Source organism: Condylura cristata, unplaced genomic scaffold, assembly GCF_000260355.1.
Source record: "Condylura cristata isolate star-nosed mole 26May11 unplaced genomic scaffold, ConCri1.0 scaffold00009, whole genome shotgun sequence".
In the NCBI taxonomy this organism is placed as follows: Eukaryota; Metazoa; Chordata; class Mammalia; order Eulipotyphla; family Talpidae; genus Condylura; species Condylura cristata.
Genome location: NW_004567110.1, coordinates 36,342,058 through 36,359,459, shown reverse-complemented (window position 1 = coordinate 36,359,459; position 17,402 = coordinate 36,342,058). Strand labels below are relative to the sequence as shown.

The 17,402-nt window shown below is 33.6% G+C and overlaps 1 protein-coding gene across 12 annotated transcripts in view; it reads left to right on the top strand.

Annotated features, from left to right (window-relative positions):
• Positions 1-17,402, top strand: part of RALYL (RALY RNA binding protein-like) — a 580,783-nt gene that overhangs the window by 517,419 nt on the left and 45,962 nt on the right. For all 12 annotated transcript variants that reach the window (XM_012722964.1, XM_004679761.1, XM_012722961.1 and 9 more), the window contains 2 exons: positions 4,566-4,729; positions 16,671-16,784. In XM_012722964.1, coding sequence (XP_012578418.1) covers positions 4,566-4,729; positions 16,671-16,784 — 278 coding nt within the window. The remainder of the gene's footprint in view (positions 1-4,565; positions 4,730-16,670; positions 16,785-17,402) is intronic.

The following is a 17,402-nucleotide window of genomic DNA, read 5'->3' as shown; positions in this document are numbered from 1 at the left end:
GCCATGTGGATCACCTCAGGGGCGAGAATTAAACTCATGCCGAAGTGGCTTTAACTTCTTAGTGCAGTGCTTTAACCTGCTGTGCCACCAGGGAGGGCCCCAGAATTATACATTTAAACAAGGAATCATTTTACTAACTTATAGTTTCACAATGACCATTTAAATACACTAACTTTTTTTTTTAAGATTCATTTATGCATATAAACTGGGGTATAGGCCAGAGGTACAGGGACGGTGAGAGGATTCACCAGAGACAGAGTGCGGAGCAGAGAAGGCTGACTGACAGGTACACTGCTGAGGGAGCAGTGGGCAAGTCAGGAGAGGACTGCCATGCCATGTCAGTCACGGTTACCTCCAGGGCAGGGATTGAACTCATGCTGAAGTGGCTTTAGCTTTTTAGTGCTGTGCTTTAACCCACTGCACCACCATGGAGGGCCCAAATACAATAGCTTTTTAATAACCCAAGTTGTATACAAAATATAACAAAATTGTAAGGCAGGTAACAAAATTGTAAAAGATTTAAAAATTATATTAAGGCTAAAACACTACAAATAAGATTTTTTCAAGATTTCAATCATCTTGCCTTTACAAGCATGTTCAAGAAGTATTTGCACATGATCCTAGGGGACCTTTTCCAAAATCTTAGAAAATTTTGGGCTCTCCCTGGTGGTAAAATGGGCTAAAGCTCCGCACTATGAAGCTTCCAGAAGCCACTGCAGCACAAGTTTGATCCCCAGCCAGGGAGCTGACCCACATGGTGTAGCAGACCTCTCCTGACCCTCCCGCTGCTCCCCTCAACAGTGTGTTTCAGTATATCTGCCTGTTCTGTTTCCCACTCTGTCTCTCGTGAATCCTCTCACCCACCCACTAGGCCTGTCCCTAGTTCTGGAAGCATAAATAAATAAATAGTTTTTTTAAAAAAATCTTAGAAAAGTTTATCCAAAAAAAAAAAGGCCAAAAAAAACTATTGAATGCTTGTCTCAAGTAAAAATTATCTTCTGATTCAGTTGTAGCCAAAAGCTTATTTAAAATCAGTGGAAATTATAGATAGATTTTATGAATTTTGAATAATTAAAACAATATAGGAAATGAAGACACTATTAGGTTATAAAAATTATTCTAATAGTCAAGTGGATTTCAAATATATCCTTTCTTACAAACGAATACATACCTAATTTCATTTCATAGACTACAGGGCTGTCAGAAAATTAGGCACAGTGAGGAGGGTACAAGGTAAAGTCAAGATCTGGGCAACATCTTTCTGTTTCTCTGGTTATTAACCATCATCCACCTGCTAAAAAGTGCCGGGGAGAACATGGCTCTGAGTTTGCTCTCAGGTTTCGACAGCCTAGCTATATACTTAGTCCAGACTACATTTTTTGATTAGCATTAATCACAGAGTAGCTTTAAATTTCAGTTCAGACGTGAGGAAAATAAAGAATTCTTTCTGTGAGGGAAATTCAGAAGAAAGCAAGCCATTACCAATTCTGGAAAGCCTATTTTTCTAAAATGAAAGTTTAATGTGAAGTAATAAAATTCAATGCAAATATTACATTTTCAACATTTTTCTTGAATTTTAAAAGCACATTAGTTGACAGTGAAAAATAGGCATCAAGTCAGATGCCCAGCAATCAAGTAATGATTGTTTTTAGGATGTGTCACGTTTTTGGAAGAAGTGCACAGCAGCAACTAAATTAAACACTAGGAAAGCCCATTTAGTAGGTTTGAGAAATGTTTTTAATATAAATCAAAGTAATTCAGTCATGTGTACGTGACTTTCCATATATTATGTTCTCAATTATGTCAAAAATATGGATGCTTATAGAAAAGAGATTAGAGAATGGCAGTAATTGTTTTAGGGTGTGATATTGGGAGGTTTGTTTTTTTTTTTAATGAACTTTTTGTAAGATGGTTTTATTATTGTTAAGACTTAAAACTTTCAATTAAAAACAAACTTTCAAAATTATATTCATTTTACATGCCAATATGCCATTAAATTAGTTTTTATCCAATCACTAAGCAGCTTTTTTAAAAAAAAGCAAATATCCTTGTTCTGCGTAGAGACATTCTGTCAATTTTAACAAGGAAATTAATATTAATATTACCTTTTGTTAAGTAGTAAATCCACATATTTCAGATATTATTAAAATGAACAAAATTCCAAACAAGATATGGCCACATGAAAATTAGAAATATTTACTAATTAAAGCCAATTATATTCTCAATGTCCTCAGTAAAATATTTTCACAAAAAACTGACTACATTTACTTTTTTTTTAACGGCTTCTGAGTAATACTTTTAGCATTTTTATGTTAAATCTGACATTAAGTAAGGTAGAAATATTTATTTGGCCTCATGATAAATCATTATTTCTACAAAATTTGACCAGTAAATTTTGGAGGGGAACCAGTGTTCTGAATAAGAAATAGGGAAATTGAAAGACATCAAAGAAAATAAGAAGAATATAATTATAAGAGTGGAAGGAGTAAAAAAATACAAGAGAGGAAAGAAGACATTTTAGGCTTTTATCTAACCTTTCAGATTTGGATCATTTAATTCTGTTAGATTGCAATCTCAAGAATGTTTGTCAATCCAATGCTTTGTAAAGGCAAGATTTTTGTGATTTACTATAAACAGAATTCTGATAAAGAAATGTTTCCGTCTTTGCTATGTTTTATTTTCCCTCAATAGCTCTGGGAGTTGTAGCTTATGAAAAGCACCTTCGTATTTTGGTTCAGTGACTTTAGGTGTTCTGTGAATTCAACTTATAAATAAGTAATATAGACCTTGTTTTGTGATTGAAATGAGGGGCAGGTTTGGTTGACCCTCTTGATTTTCAAGCCCCTCGTGGTATAGATGATGTTCATAACCCTTTTCAGCCTCGTTCTCCTGTACTCTTTGAAGTAAACGATAATGCGTTGACACCCACGACCTGTTCTCTGCCAGCAGTTCTTGGGCTCTAATGGACGTTGCTTATTCGCAGAGGAAGGCACCTCTCTTGAACTCTGTCTCATTTCACTTCTTTTCCTTTCCATACACCTCTTAGTTTTCCCCCAGCATGTTTCCAAAACAATTTTAACATTTTACCACTCTCACGTTGGAGACACTCTTGGTACAAAGCCATTCTACTTTAAATGTAGTGTAATTATTACTTTTTGCCATATAATTTTAACTGTTTGTGAACAAATATTTAGAAACTAATCTATCATAAGTATTTGTTATCACATTTTCATCTGCATGTGTACATAACATGACTTTTAGGAACTGGTCTATTATAGATGGTTTTTAAAATTTTCTTCCTAAACTAGTTTTCTCACTTCTGACTTTTTGAATTTTTATCAATTGTTTTAAAGCAATTATGAGAATGTAATCCATATAATGGTGCCACACTATGATATATAACAGTGATCATTCTAAGTCAAAACTATTTTCTTTATAGTGGATACCATAAAATATCTGTTTCACTGGCAAATGTTTTTAAATAAATATATTTATTTACTTTAATAAATATATTTATTTTAATAATATAATAAATATATCTTCATATTTTTTACTCTAATCTTTCATGTTTCTCAAATGTGCTAAAGCATACAAAGTTTTGTTGTTCATGTGCATACAAAATAAATAACATACACGTGAGGTGTATATTTATAGAAGCCACTAAATACTTATACTTTTTTACACTTACACTTTTATCCTTTTCCTTTTTCAATGAAAATATGTTGACTATGAGTGACATTTTTCACTGTTTAGCAAAAGCTTCTAGTTTATTGGTATTATTTTGTGTTACACAAACATTCCACTGTTGAATATGAAGATATCTTTAAGTCTTAAATTACGTTTCTAACAAATGATCAAAGCCATAAGAAAGATAACCCAATAAGTATTTTTCCCCCTAGTAAATTAATAACATTTAGTTCTCATGCTAGAACTCTTTTATTCAAACTCTGTCTCCATTTTGCTGCAGTCTGTCTAGCCTTTCATTAATTAAAGTCCTTAGGGGAAGGTATGTACCACATTGATTTATCTCTCAGCTTTTTTCTTTAAACTTCTCATTTTGCTTCATTTTTTTTTCCTTCTGAGCTATTTTCTGATCAGACAATAATTTCCTTTGGTTTCTCCCTGATTCATGATCTTTTTTCCTCAATTCAAACTAGTGTGTTAGTGTTTCACATGTAAGAGCAACATTTCTTCCCCAGAGAATAATACATCTGCTAAACCAAAGAACTATACCTACAAACTAAGGTTTGCACAGTTTCAATAAATTACATGACCCTGTTGGAGCAAAGCTCCTTGTCTTTTCATACCATAGAAAAATAAGTACACACTGGGGAATCAAATACTAGTGTATTTGATTATATTAGGAATAGCAGACTAATGTAAAGAATGGACTATGCAGAATCCTATTTCTTTCATGAAAAATGAGCTTGCCAATCAACACCTGTGTGATAAAATAAAAAAAAATTTATTGACATTTTTGCAACATCATTCTCTTAATCACTTCACACATTTGATAGAACATTGAGGCATAAACCAACTCTCAGTCACATTTGTGTTTTATGAAGGTTGTTTGATTACCATGGGCGTGTGCCTCCCCCTCCTCGGGCGGTCATCCCACTGAAGCGCCCCAGAGTGTCTGTAACAACAACTCGCAGGGGAAAAGGAGTCTTTTCCATGAAGGGGGGATCAAGGTCTACCGTGAGTGGGTCATCTTCATCAGGCTCTAAATGTAAGTAATGTTCTTTACTTTGATTTCCTTTTAAAAGACAATGGGGGCAATTATTATCTAAGTTAAATAACTCAACAAATAATTATGGAGTGTCTGCTATCAATATGCACAAAGTATCAAACATATATAAATGTATGGTACTATGTATGAGGCATCTAAATAAATAGATAAGAAATGTTCACTACCTTGCAATGCATTCCACTGCCGTAGGGGAGACACAAACATGACTAACAAAAACCAAGGCCAATTTCAAATATTTTATCAGTGCAAATAACATGTTCTAAGCCCATTTATCTTGTGAGGTGTTAAAGTCCTAAAATATAAATGTTGCTTTTAGGAAAGAAATGGTTTCACTTCAGAAGCCATATACTGTCTTTTTAGAGAAACCCCATACAAATTAGTGCATGTTTTAAATATTTGAGCAGTAGAATTATTAAGTAGACAAACAATACAGTAGCAATGTTAAAAGCATAACATACCATTATACATTAAATGATGATGAGAGTTTGTCTGAAAACAATGTGTCATAAAAATATTTATATAACTTTACATCAGTGCAGTAAAAAAATGGAGGTTTAAGCCTTCCAACTAAACGCACTGCTAGATTTTTATATAAACTGATCCTGAAAAATTCTGATATGCTATTAGTATACTATTCCTAAGTACAGATGCTTTAAAGTAAATCTGAGATAGTTTATACTATATCAATAATCATTTGCAACTTTGGATCCTGTAATATCTTTGCTACTCAGGGAGGATGTAAATAAGAAACAGGTAAAAATATTAAATAAATTGTGGAATGAAAGTATTTTATAAGGACCATCTAGCAAAATAATTATTTGAAATTTCTTGTAGGCATAGTAATTCTCAGATTACATTAAGTTTAAATAAGATTATTAGTATAGAGAGACAATACTGATAATTCTATATATGTTTCACATAATTTTATGTATTTAGAAACTCACTTCACAAAAATTAACTGTATTATATACTTTACTGAACTTTAATTCTAAACAAGATTTATAAACAATTCATTGGCAAGAATAATTAAAATCATGATTTGACATTCTCTCCAAAAGTATTTGCAAACTATGTTATAGATATTTACACACATATATACATATATGTACATGTATATATAAATATTCATGATTTGGTAATACTTTCAAAATTAGCTTAGTGTCTGAGAATAGCAATAAATTTCAAATTCCAGTCACAAATGAAAACTTTGTGTGAAGTGTAAAATAAACTGTTAACATTGGCTTAAGGGAATGAATATTTACTGAGGTATGTATCTTGCTCTTTTATTAATAGCTGTTTTCCAGTGTTTAATTACTTGGTAAGTCCAGAAGAGGAAATTAATGTTATAGCTTGTACAATTTGTCATTTCTTATTTCAGAATGTTTAATGTGACTAAATTAAACTGAGGAGAAAAGCACTATAAAGAAAAATTATATTAGCACAATAATTTGTCAGAGCTGAATCCTGATGAGTGTTTAAAAATAATTGCTCTTTTAAAACATAGGTTACCACTAAGTATTTCTGATACTTTTCAAATCAGCTTTAACTGAACTTTAATCAATTTGGCCTATACAACATCATGGAATAAAAAGATGGATGTGATATCACTAATAAACACTTTACAAAAGAGAAGACATCAATATACATATAAGCTTTAATTTCTTAATCAAAAAATTGAAAAGATTCCTATAAAATCTATTTATTTAAATTATTAATTTCAATACTAATGTCAAAACCAGAAAAAACTCTGGTAAATTTTGATGCCTTTGAGGTTCAGTCAATGCATTTTTGATGACAGAACACATGACGGACTAACATAAAAACCCTGCAGCACCTAACAGGAAATTAAAGACAGCTCACTTAGATTTAAGATGCAGTTTTTAAGAATTTATCCCCAACACAACTGAAATGCCATTGTTAGGACTGGGAGTTTTTTCCTCCCTAAAAAGTATGTTAAATATGGAAACAAAGCATCAGTCATAGAAACAGTGTCAACCTCCAGGCAGATATCATTAAACACCACCATCCATCCATTATCTGAGGCAAAATATGTATTCTGCTTTTAGGTTTTCAGAAAAGATATTGATGATTTAGATAAGGCTTTATAGAAGAAATGAAGTTGAGTTTAGAAAGGTAGACGCATTAGGAAAGATAGAATCAAAGCAACTCCTACTTTCCACTTATATAGCTGGAAAAGAGCAGCTTTGCCATCCAAGTACATAGGGTAGGACCTCTATTCCACAGGCTCGCTGTCATTGTGACCTTGGGGAGTTCCTTTAACCCTATAGGCCTCTATTTTCTATCCAGGAAATAGAAATAATACTATGTACCCAACAGGTTGTTGTGAGAATTAAATTACTTATGTATGTAAAGTACTCTTGTAGGTCCTGACACTAGTGAGTGTTCAGTGAAGTTTAGTATTAGTATTAGTATTAGTATAGCTCTGTATAGAAGTAAAAACATGGAAATGAATGTACTGTAACTGGAATCCAATAGTAACTGCTTACTTGGGGACAAGATACATTGTTGCTGTGCCTTTCATCAAATTGTAGCCTCATCATCAAATTCTAGCCCCCAGATTGTAAAAAGACTAATTTCTATAATTTAAGTCACCCAATCTGTGGTACTTTTTGATGGCAGCCCCTAGCAAATGAACACGCCATTACAAAAATAATTAAACTTCTTTCTGAGCAGGTAGTATTTTGTTTCCCTGTCTATAATGTAAATGACCATTTTAAACCTTCTCCAAAAGTCATTTTAGGGATTAAATGAGCTAACACGTGTAAACTTCTTAAAACAAAGTTTCATGTTATGAAAGTCTTAATAAATAATAAGCTATAATAATAAATAACTTATTTAAAGGAAGGATTTGTTGCTAGGAATGTCAGTCATGAAACTGGATATTACGACTTAACAAAATGAAAGATAAGGTCCTGGGATAATGAAAATCTGTGGAAAATATAGAAGAGATTGGATTTCCTTCAGAGTTAAAGGGAAGGATGCTCAACAAAATACTACCTGCTCAGAAAGAAGTTTAAATTATTTTTGTAATGGTGTGTTCATTTGCTAGGGGCTGCCATCAAAAAGTATCACAGATAGGGTGACTTAAATAATAGAAATTAGTCTTTTTACAATCTGGAGGCCAGAATTGATGATGATCTGCTGTATTACTTTCTTCAGGGGACCATGAGGGAAGGGACCACATTAGCCTTCTCTTTCTGGCTTGTAGACAGTCCTTTTTATCCATGTCCTCACATTAATATCTCTGTGTCTATCCAAATTTCTTCTTCTTATAAGGATATGGCCATATTGGATTAGATACCTCCCTAATGACACCATTGTATCTTCATAACCTCTTTAAAGATCTATCTCCAAACACAGTCACATTTTAAGGTACTAGGGTTTTGAACCTCAACATATGACAGTGCAGCCTGTAACACAAGGGTATGTCTGTATTAAATCTAAACAAAGTGTGGAGATGTTGGCAGTCGTCAACTCTTTTTAACAGCCAAATTCATGGATGTTAATTAGTTGAGGAGGATGATATTCAGGCCCTTCTAACTCATTCTAGAAAAATGTACTGAATTTCTTAGGTGCATGTGATTTCACTGTCTGAACACTGGTGTGTGTGTGTGTGTGTGTGTGTGTGTGTGCGCGCGCGCGCGCGCGTGCGTGTGTGTGTGTGGTATCATGGTTTAACTAGGGGAAAATTAAAGTGAAAATGATAATTCTTTAAAATCCACTTCACAGCACTCTCCCCCTTCAATGGACTATAGAGGAGGACTGTGGGTATTTTGGTGGCGGGAGGGCAAGCAACCATACATGGGGAGAAAACCTTATACTGTTAATATATGTATATATATTATATATATAATGTATATATATAATATATGTATATATATTATATGTACATGTATATGTATATTAAGATTTGTTTATTTATACAGAACGGGGATACAGGCCAGAGATACAAGGGAGGTAAAAGAATTCACCTGAGACAGATTGAGGAGCAGAATAGGCATATTGACAAAGTATACTACTGAGGGGAGCAGTGGGAGAGACAGAAGTCTGCTGTGCCATGTGGGTCACCCCCTGGCCAGTGATCAAACTCATGCTGAAGCAAAAACTGTGACTTGCTTCATAGTGCTGCACTTTAACCCACTGCACCACCAGGGAAGGCCCAACTGTTAATACAATAACAAAAATATAGAACAATTTTTAAAAAGATTCTTGGGTGTTAAAATTTAATAAAAATAAATTATTTCTCTCCATAAACAAATACTTGACAAACATTAGTGGTCTTTATTCTTTTATGAAGGTGACTGAATTAAAAATGCTATGGTTCCTTAATTCATAGTGAAGAAAATTTCAAGCTAAAACTGACATGCTTGCATGTCAAATGGTGCTGCATAGAATAATAAGTATAGAAGTTATAGTCAGAAGGATTAAGTTTAAACCTGAGCTATTCCTGTTCAGATTAATACATTATACACAGTCATTAGATGAGTTACACAATGTCATGTAATTTGTCAAATTCTCAACTTCTTTACCAATGAAGTCTATATTAAAATTGATTGAGAAAATACACATAACTTCTGTGTAAATCATGTGCATTCCTTTCATTTTGATATTTAAATAATTTATCAAAGATGGAGAAATGAGCAAAAAGAGTAATAAATTAATGTGAGTTGTTAAGGCCAATGTAATTTCAATGTTCTAAATCGTCCACAGGATTATGTCAGTGAATGACTAGGGTTTTTTAATTATGGCTTAACCCTGCTGACATTTTCAATCAGATATTTATTTGGTGGGGAGTAAAAGGTAGCCTGTCTATTGTAGGGTGTTAAGCAGAGACATACTCTCAAGACTCCTGTAACTCCACCCTCTCCAAATTGTGAAATTAAAAAATACTTCCATATGTTACAGAATTTCCGCTGCAGTGCAATATTACTTTCTGTTAAAAAATTACTCACCTAGACACTTAGCTGATGATTCCTTATTTGTCGCTGACTAAAGTTAGCCCACAGGTGATAAGACAAATTGAAATATTTTTCAACCATATAAATCAAAGATGCACACATTTTATATATATATTTATATATATATATATATATAGGCAGATTGTATCATCCTGTGTGCCTAATTTCCTTTTTTGGATTATATCTCATGTTACCACAAAGGCACAAACATTATTTTGTTGACTATCAGAATGCAATAACATCTATCTTCAAATCACTGAACTCTTTAGAAAAAGCGGTTCTGAAAGGATTTGTAATAAATCCCCGTATTTATTATGACTTCTATTTTTAAATCAGAGTACTATAGTAATAGTTTAGGGAAAATAACTATTATCTGTGTAATGTAAAATGACTTCTAGTGAAGTCATTTCTCTTATGTCTAAAAATTAATGTAATTTATCCTAAGAAATTAGTTACTTCTTTTTCTTGATCTTGAAGGACAATCCAGAGAAAAATAATTATACTCAACAACCAAAGACATTTTTAACAGTGTGTTTTATCATAAATTTTTTGCAAAGATTTTTGTTTTAACACATAGAGGGAAAGAGGAAAAGATATTTATCCAATGTAGATAATATTACTGATGTCTTCTAAAGTACTTGTGATGTATGAATAACCAACTGATGGGGAAAAAATTCTCCTGCATATTAAAAATATCATGTCTAGCAGGTTACTCCTCTATTTGTCTACTTTTGATATTGCCTCTAAATTCAGATTCATTTACCCAGCTGCCTACTTTCACTGGCACTTGGACACCAATAAATATCTCACAATTAGAAAGTCTAAACCAAAACTTCTGATCTTCATGTTCAACTGGAACCTCCAGAAGCATTGCCTATCTGAGCAAATGAGAATTCCACCATTCCAGTTACTTGTGCCAAAAATCAAAGAATTTTCTTTGACTCCCCCTTTCACCTCTCCTTTAATTCTAGTGCATCTGCACATCCTTTCCCCTCAATCTTTAAATTAGATGCAGAATCCATCTACTTCTCACTACCCAACTGACAATACCTTAGCTCAATCCAATCTACTCTCATTTTCCCTTTGACTAACTTCCACAGCTTATTTAGTGATCTCCCTGGTTGCACTGTGCCCCCACTACTGTCTTTTTACAGTCAGAAAGTTGTTCTTCAATGCATGAGTCCACCCCTTTTTCACTCAGAGTAAAAGCCATAACACTGTGCAACAAGATCTGTATAATCTCCATGTCCCTTTTCTCCCTTCCCTTTTCTTAAAATCCATTTACAGAAATCAGTGTGGTCCTCTTTTCCATATTCCTTTTTCACCTTATCAGCTCACTTCTGGTTCTCCTCCCACTTGCTAATTTAGTTGTCCCTGAAAACTCAAATACAGTCCTGTTTCAGAAGTCTGTTTCAAATGTGTTTTCATTTATCACTTTTCTACCTCATAACATTATTTCATCCCTCTACCACCTTGATATTGCCATGCCTTGCTTCTTCTTTTTACTGAGACTTTTGTTCAAATGTCACCTTGTCAGTGAAGCTTTCCCTAGCCACCCTACATAAAATGGAAAGTCTCACTCCCCAGCCATGAATTCTTGCCTCCTTTATTTTTCTCCATCTATATGTATGTGTGCATGCTATACATTTGTTTGTTGTCTTCTCCTTATTACATTCAGATATGCACTCTTGAAGTCGTGTCTGTGTATCATTCATTTAGCCGAATCCTTATCCACCTCCCTCCGAGACACTCATCACCCTGAGTCCAGTGCTCCCCACTGTGCCGGTCTGCGGCACTCGTTAATGTAGCCCCAGTTCCTGAAAGGAAGTTGGCAATAATGGGTCTCCATAAATATTGTCAGCAAATACATTAAACACTAGAGTTAAAATTTTAGAGGAGTTGCTCTAATTTCCTCTTGTCAAGGGGACATTTAAAGAAATAATCTTTCACAAAAACAATAATTCAAAAGGACAACTACACCCTGATGTTTATTGCTGCTCTATTCACAATACGGAAGATGTGTAATAAGCCCAGGTGACGACCAAAAATTGATGACTGGATCAAAAAGATTTAGGTTATATACACAAAAGAATATTACTCAGCAATCAAAAAGATAAAATCATGCCATTTGTGGCAACATGGGTGGAACTGGAAAAGATCATGCTTAGTTAAATAAACCAGAAAGAAAAAGAAAAATACCAGATGATTTCACTTATAGCAGGAGTGTAAGGAATCAGGAAAAAAAGATAGATAGATAGATAGATAGATAGATAGATAGATAGATAGATAGATAGATAGATAGATGTACCAATAATTTAACAGAAAGTTAATCTTAGTCAAAGAAATACTCCTGACTCTTCCAAATGCTCAACAAAGAAATAGAGGCATTGCATTATCCACAATGTATCTTTAAAGTAAAGAACTATGGAATTCAAGACTTGAGATAAAATTAGGGGGAAATTGCAAAAGACTAATTGCCCAAGACTTGTGTTCTTATTCTTTTATCACAGTGCTCCTGCTTAAAAAAAAGGCATATTTCCATGCTAACTTTGTTTTTACATTCACTTGATTTTTTTTTTTTTTTTGTCTGCTTCCCTACTAGATAGTCGCCTCCAATGTAGTGCTTGGCACATACACAAAACTTTCAATAAAATGTGTTGGTCTGGTTCAAATTGGTGTCAGATGTACACATATATTTCCATGCTAACTTTGTTTTTACATTCACTTGATTTTTTTTTTTTTTTTGTCTGCTTCCCTACTAGATAGTCGCCTCCAATGTAGTGCTTGGCACATACACAAAACTTTCAATAAAATGTGTTGGTCTGGTTCAAATTGGTGTCAGATGTACACATACATTTAACTCAAAATTGCTTTGTATTTGTTAATTTCTTACTGTAAGATACTGAGTTAAGTTCTAATAGGAATGCAGAAGGAAGGGGAAAAGGGAGGGGTGTAAAAATAGATACCCCCTTAAAACAGTTGGTTCTAGAGAGTCCATGATAGGTAAATCCATTAATATATCTTGGCTCAGACAGCCATACCAAATTTCCTCTTTCAATGTTGTATCACTAGAGATCTAAATAATTTATTAATCAAGAATCTGAATAATTTTCCATGGCTCTGATTTATGATGAGAAAGCAGAATGTTTTCTTTAGGTACTAATCTGATTTAGGATCTCTTCTTAAAGCTGTTAATATCATTTTTTAATTAAGGAGGACAGACTTCAAAGCCCAGAGTCTTATGATAAACATCAGAGTCTTCTTAGTCATTAAAAAAAAAAAGGAACTTATCAAAACAGAAGAAAACATTCAGAAGCATTACTCCTAAACTTTTTGGTGCCTAATCAGGTAGTCACTTTCAAGGAGATTGCACTTTAACATAAAAAGTAGATATACAAAGTAAAAATCAACAGGGAGTATACATCTAGCAATAGTGAAAAGCTGTTAAATAGGCTGTAGATAATAGATGCACCTGGAGTGGGCTGGCCAAAGAACTCCTAGGTAAGGCAAGACTTAAACTAAACTCTATAAAGCAAGTAGGGTACATAGAGATTTAAGGGGAGTGGGTCTGCCATATATTCAGTCAGTCTGACAATGTTCTGGGTACAGTGCTAAGTGCTTTATGTGTATTATCTCATTAAATTTTTATAAGTCTCTAAGGTAGAAGATGGAAATTATAAAGACGACAGATGTGTAGATTACACATGACTCCCCAAGGGCCATAGAGATGAACTAGGAGAGACCAGAGTCTACCTGCGGCCATGAACTTTGACTATATATTAAGCTGTTCTGTTCAAATGGAGAGCACATTTTAAGAAATGGAATATACAGCTAGTACTATGCTTTGGAGCAGCCCTAACATAAGTTTAAAGAGTTTTGATTGTGCACGTTTATAACTATCGTAGCCTTTTTCCTATACAAGTGGGAAATTCTGGAAGTTTTCTGTAGAAAAGACTTACAACTTGTAAATATTATTTTGAGGTACTTTGCAATCATTTGTACAAACCAAAGATAGAAGCTCATTTAAGAATGCGATGAAAATGGATACAAAAATATGTTAAAAAAGAAAATGGGCAGGGTTGCCTTGGACCTACATCTCCTTACTTCTTAACTTCTTCTGGAAAAATATCAGAATTCAACATTGCAAAGATTTTCAAAATTCTAAGTGTGAAGATCTACAGTTGTAAAATAGTTCTTCCACTTTGAAGAAATAGGTAAAAACAGACTGGGCTTAATGTAAACCACAGTACCATGAAGAAATTATTAACAGGAATCCCCCCAAAAGTAGGGAAAAGACAGAGTAGAGTCAGAGAGGGAAGCACATTAAACAGAGGTGGTTCATCCCAGGAGTTCCAGTGAGTAACTGAGCACAGCCGACCAATACCCCAACTGTAGAAGGTTAATCTATCAGAAGATAGGAAGAAACAGTAGACACTACCGAGTAAGGGAGAAACCTCTTTCCAAAGAAAGCTCTGAAGTGTGATAAGGAAACAACTTCCACAGTTGGTCAAGGAACAGCCCAAGACTATTTTTAGGCCCTACTTTAGAGGATCTTGATGAACATTTTCTGCTCACTATTCCAAGAAAGAAACTGGAAAATTTACACAAGGCTGGAAGTGATTTCAACATTTTGGTAAGAGACCAGGACTGAGTAGACAGGATATATATATGTGATTACATCCTTCTTATCTCTAAGCTTGAATAGCATTAACAAATTAGACCCAAGTTTCATAATGACCTAGTTCTCATCTTAAATGTTATTTCTACAATGCTAGCCTTGAGTTTAGATAAAAGGAAACCTTAGACTCCCTGGGCAATTCTGACATTCTGCTTGGTAAGATTAGATTTCTCATTAGTTTTTTATGGAGTTTCAATAAAATGGGGTATGGGTAGTTTTTTAATGTTTTTTAAGAAGATAAATAAATATTTATTCCCAAGTTAAAAAATGGCTCCACTTACTAAGAAATCCATTCTATTAGTTTTCAGGCACAGTCCTATTTCCCCTTCATTGAAATCTAATGATGTAAGATAAAATATTGTCTATTAAATTTGATAGGTTTAAGTAAAACTACATGACATACTTCCATCACAGGAAATGAAAATCATTCTTCAAAGCAGAATCAATTTGCAATTGTGACAGATGATGTTTTTCAAATTTAGCTGCAGTTGAACAATGGCACTTTGATGTCTGAAATAATTGACATAAGGAGCAGATTCTCTATTTTAAACTGTATTTTACTTTCAGTTTGGTTGTTCATAATAGGAACACTCCACAGGGTCCCTTAGTCTTGCAGTTTTTATTTTGCAAATATAGCATCATAAATAAAAATCTGCTTTTTATTAAAAATATTCTGATTTTATAATGGAAACAATTTTGTCATCTTAATAGTGGAAAAAATCTGTTCTCCTTTGAGCAACTAATATATATTGATGCATAATTTATCAAGATGTTGTATCGTATTTCTTAGCTGACAAGTAACTCTATTGCAAGAAAACATAGATTGCCTTTAGTTTTTATTATTTATAAAACAATGTCCTGAAGTAAAGAATCAAGCTAAACACTCAATTTCTTCAGAAATTTCTGGGGAATGTTCAAGCTGAGATCATTATAAACTTGAAAAGAAAAGTGACAGAAAAGAATAATAGGCTGAATCAAGTTCTGTGCGCCAGAACCTGAAGCCCAGTTGTCTGCTGATGCATGAATACCCCAAGCCCCACCTCATGAAAGCTTCTAAGCAGATGTAGTTGTTCTATAATGATAGCTTTATTTTCGTCCTCTGGTTATTAGTGGTTCCTGACAACGTTTCCAGTGGTTCTCAGAAATATTAGAAAATAAAACAGCACATTGATTTTTTTTCTCTAAACATAAGCTTCCTTCATTTAAAAGGTTGTCCTCTGTGAGATTGCCCTTCCCTTAAGCCTTTTTTAAATACAATAATTATTATGACTGATAGCCAGAACTTCTCATTGTTCTTATCATCTATACTTGACAAAAAGAAAAGCTGTCAATCCTGTGTTAGTCTCTGTAATCATATGATTTGAGACCATATTAAACATTAAAAGCCTGAAATGAGAACCACTATTACAGAAAATTATCAGCGGTAGTTTTGGTGAATTTCCCTTCCCTTTAACCCTGGGGCTTAAAGAGGGTGCAACCACTACCTCCTTTTTTTTTTTTTTTTTTTTTTGAAATTGGTTGTTCCCCTATCTTGACTGTTGTAAATAGTGCTGCTATAAACATAGGGGAGCAGGCTTCCTTTCAAATTAGGGTTTTTGTGTTCTTTGGATAGATACCTAGGAGTGGAATTGCAACATCATAAGGTAAAAACATGATGATTGCTCCTGAGGGGAGAAATCCTATTTTGTGAAAAAAATGAACAAGGAAGTTTTTAAAAGCAAGACATTTTTTAAAATTAAATTAACAACAACAAAAAAAAGGTAAGTGAAATAGCAAGAGTTCAATAAATTGGAGAGAATTCCCTGGGAGCTAAGTGATTTCTGTAGAGAATAAATATTATTTCCTAGTTTCATTCAGTCACCAAAGAGCTGGATTAAAAGTGCCATTGACTGCTGCAATGTATATTACAACATATTGCTCGATTATTTAATTAATCCTCAATCTAAATCCCTTATATAGTTCAGATTTATCTATTAAAACTTAATTCAGTGGAGCTATTTTACAGTCTTTTTCTAGTTTCCTCTATATTATGTCATAACCATCAGTAAAAAATATTTAGGATTTACCATTTACAGCACTGAATTACTGTGGTTAGCAAAAGCACCCAGGATTCCAGGATCCTGAGAAGTAAAGGAGCTGATTAAAATAGAAAAGTATTCTATTGATTTGACACAATCTTGAGGAAACAGAGTGTCTTTGAGTTAAATTCTAGTGAACTGGAGTTTTGGTGTACTGTTGTTTTCTTTTCCTTTCTCTTTTTCAGTGAAATCAGATGAGCTACAGACAATCAAGAAAGAATTAACCCAAATCAAAACTAAAATTGACTCCTTACTAGGACGTCTGGAGAAGATTGAGAAGCAGCAGAAGGCAGAGGCAGGTAAGTGAAAAGGATCTGTGGCCACAGACATGCTGGAATTAAACCAGTTAAACATTGTCAATCACAGAGAGAGCCCAGGACCAGGGGATGCTGGCTGAGTTTAATAGAGTTTAATATAGAAACTCAAAAAGTCTTTAAGCCAAGAGTTGCAATGTGGAATCTTGAGTTCTTACTTTATTGGAGAAGGTAAAGCAACTTGTCTAAGATGTATATATTTTTAAAAAGAAAATAAAATTTCATGGTAATAATAAGTGATAGTTTTGGATCATAATTAAAATTTTATATATCAATATCAAAATTAAGAAATTGAAATCCATTACTGGATTAACACTGTCAGACTAAAATAATGCATCTCATAATATGGCAAAATGCAAATCAAATATTATGATGACAAAGAGTCAATTCCCTCATTACTGAAATCTGTAAAACTTCAGTCCCAACTTCAGGACTGAACTGTCTCCCCTACTCTCTATAGCCAAGTCATTTGACACCTGCTTCATTGGTACCTAAACTTCTCTCTCCTTTGAATTATCAGTCCTGATGCTAGCTCTGTTCTAGTACAATTCTAATGTCCTCTTCATGTAGATACAGATATTTTTTAATTAAAAAATTATGAGA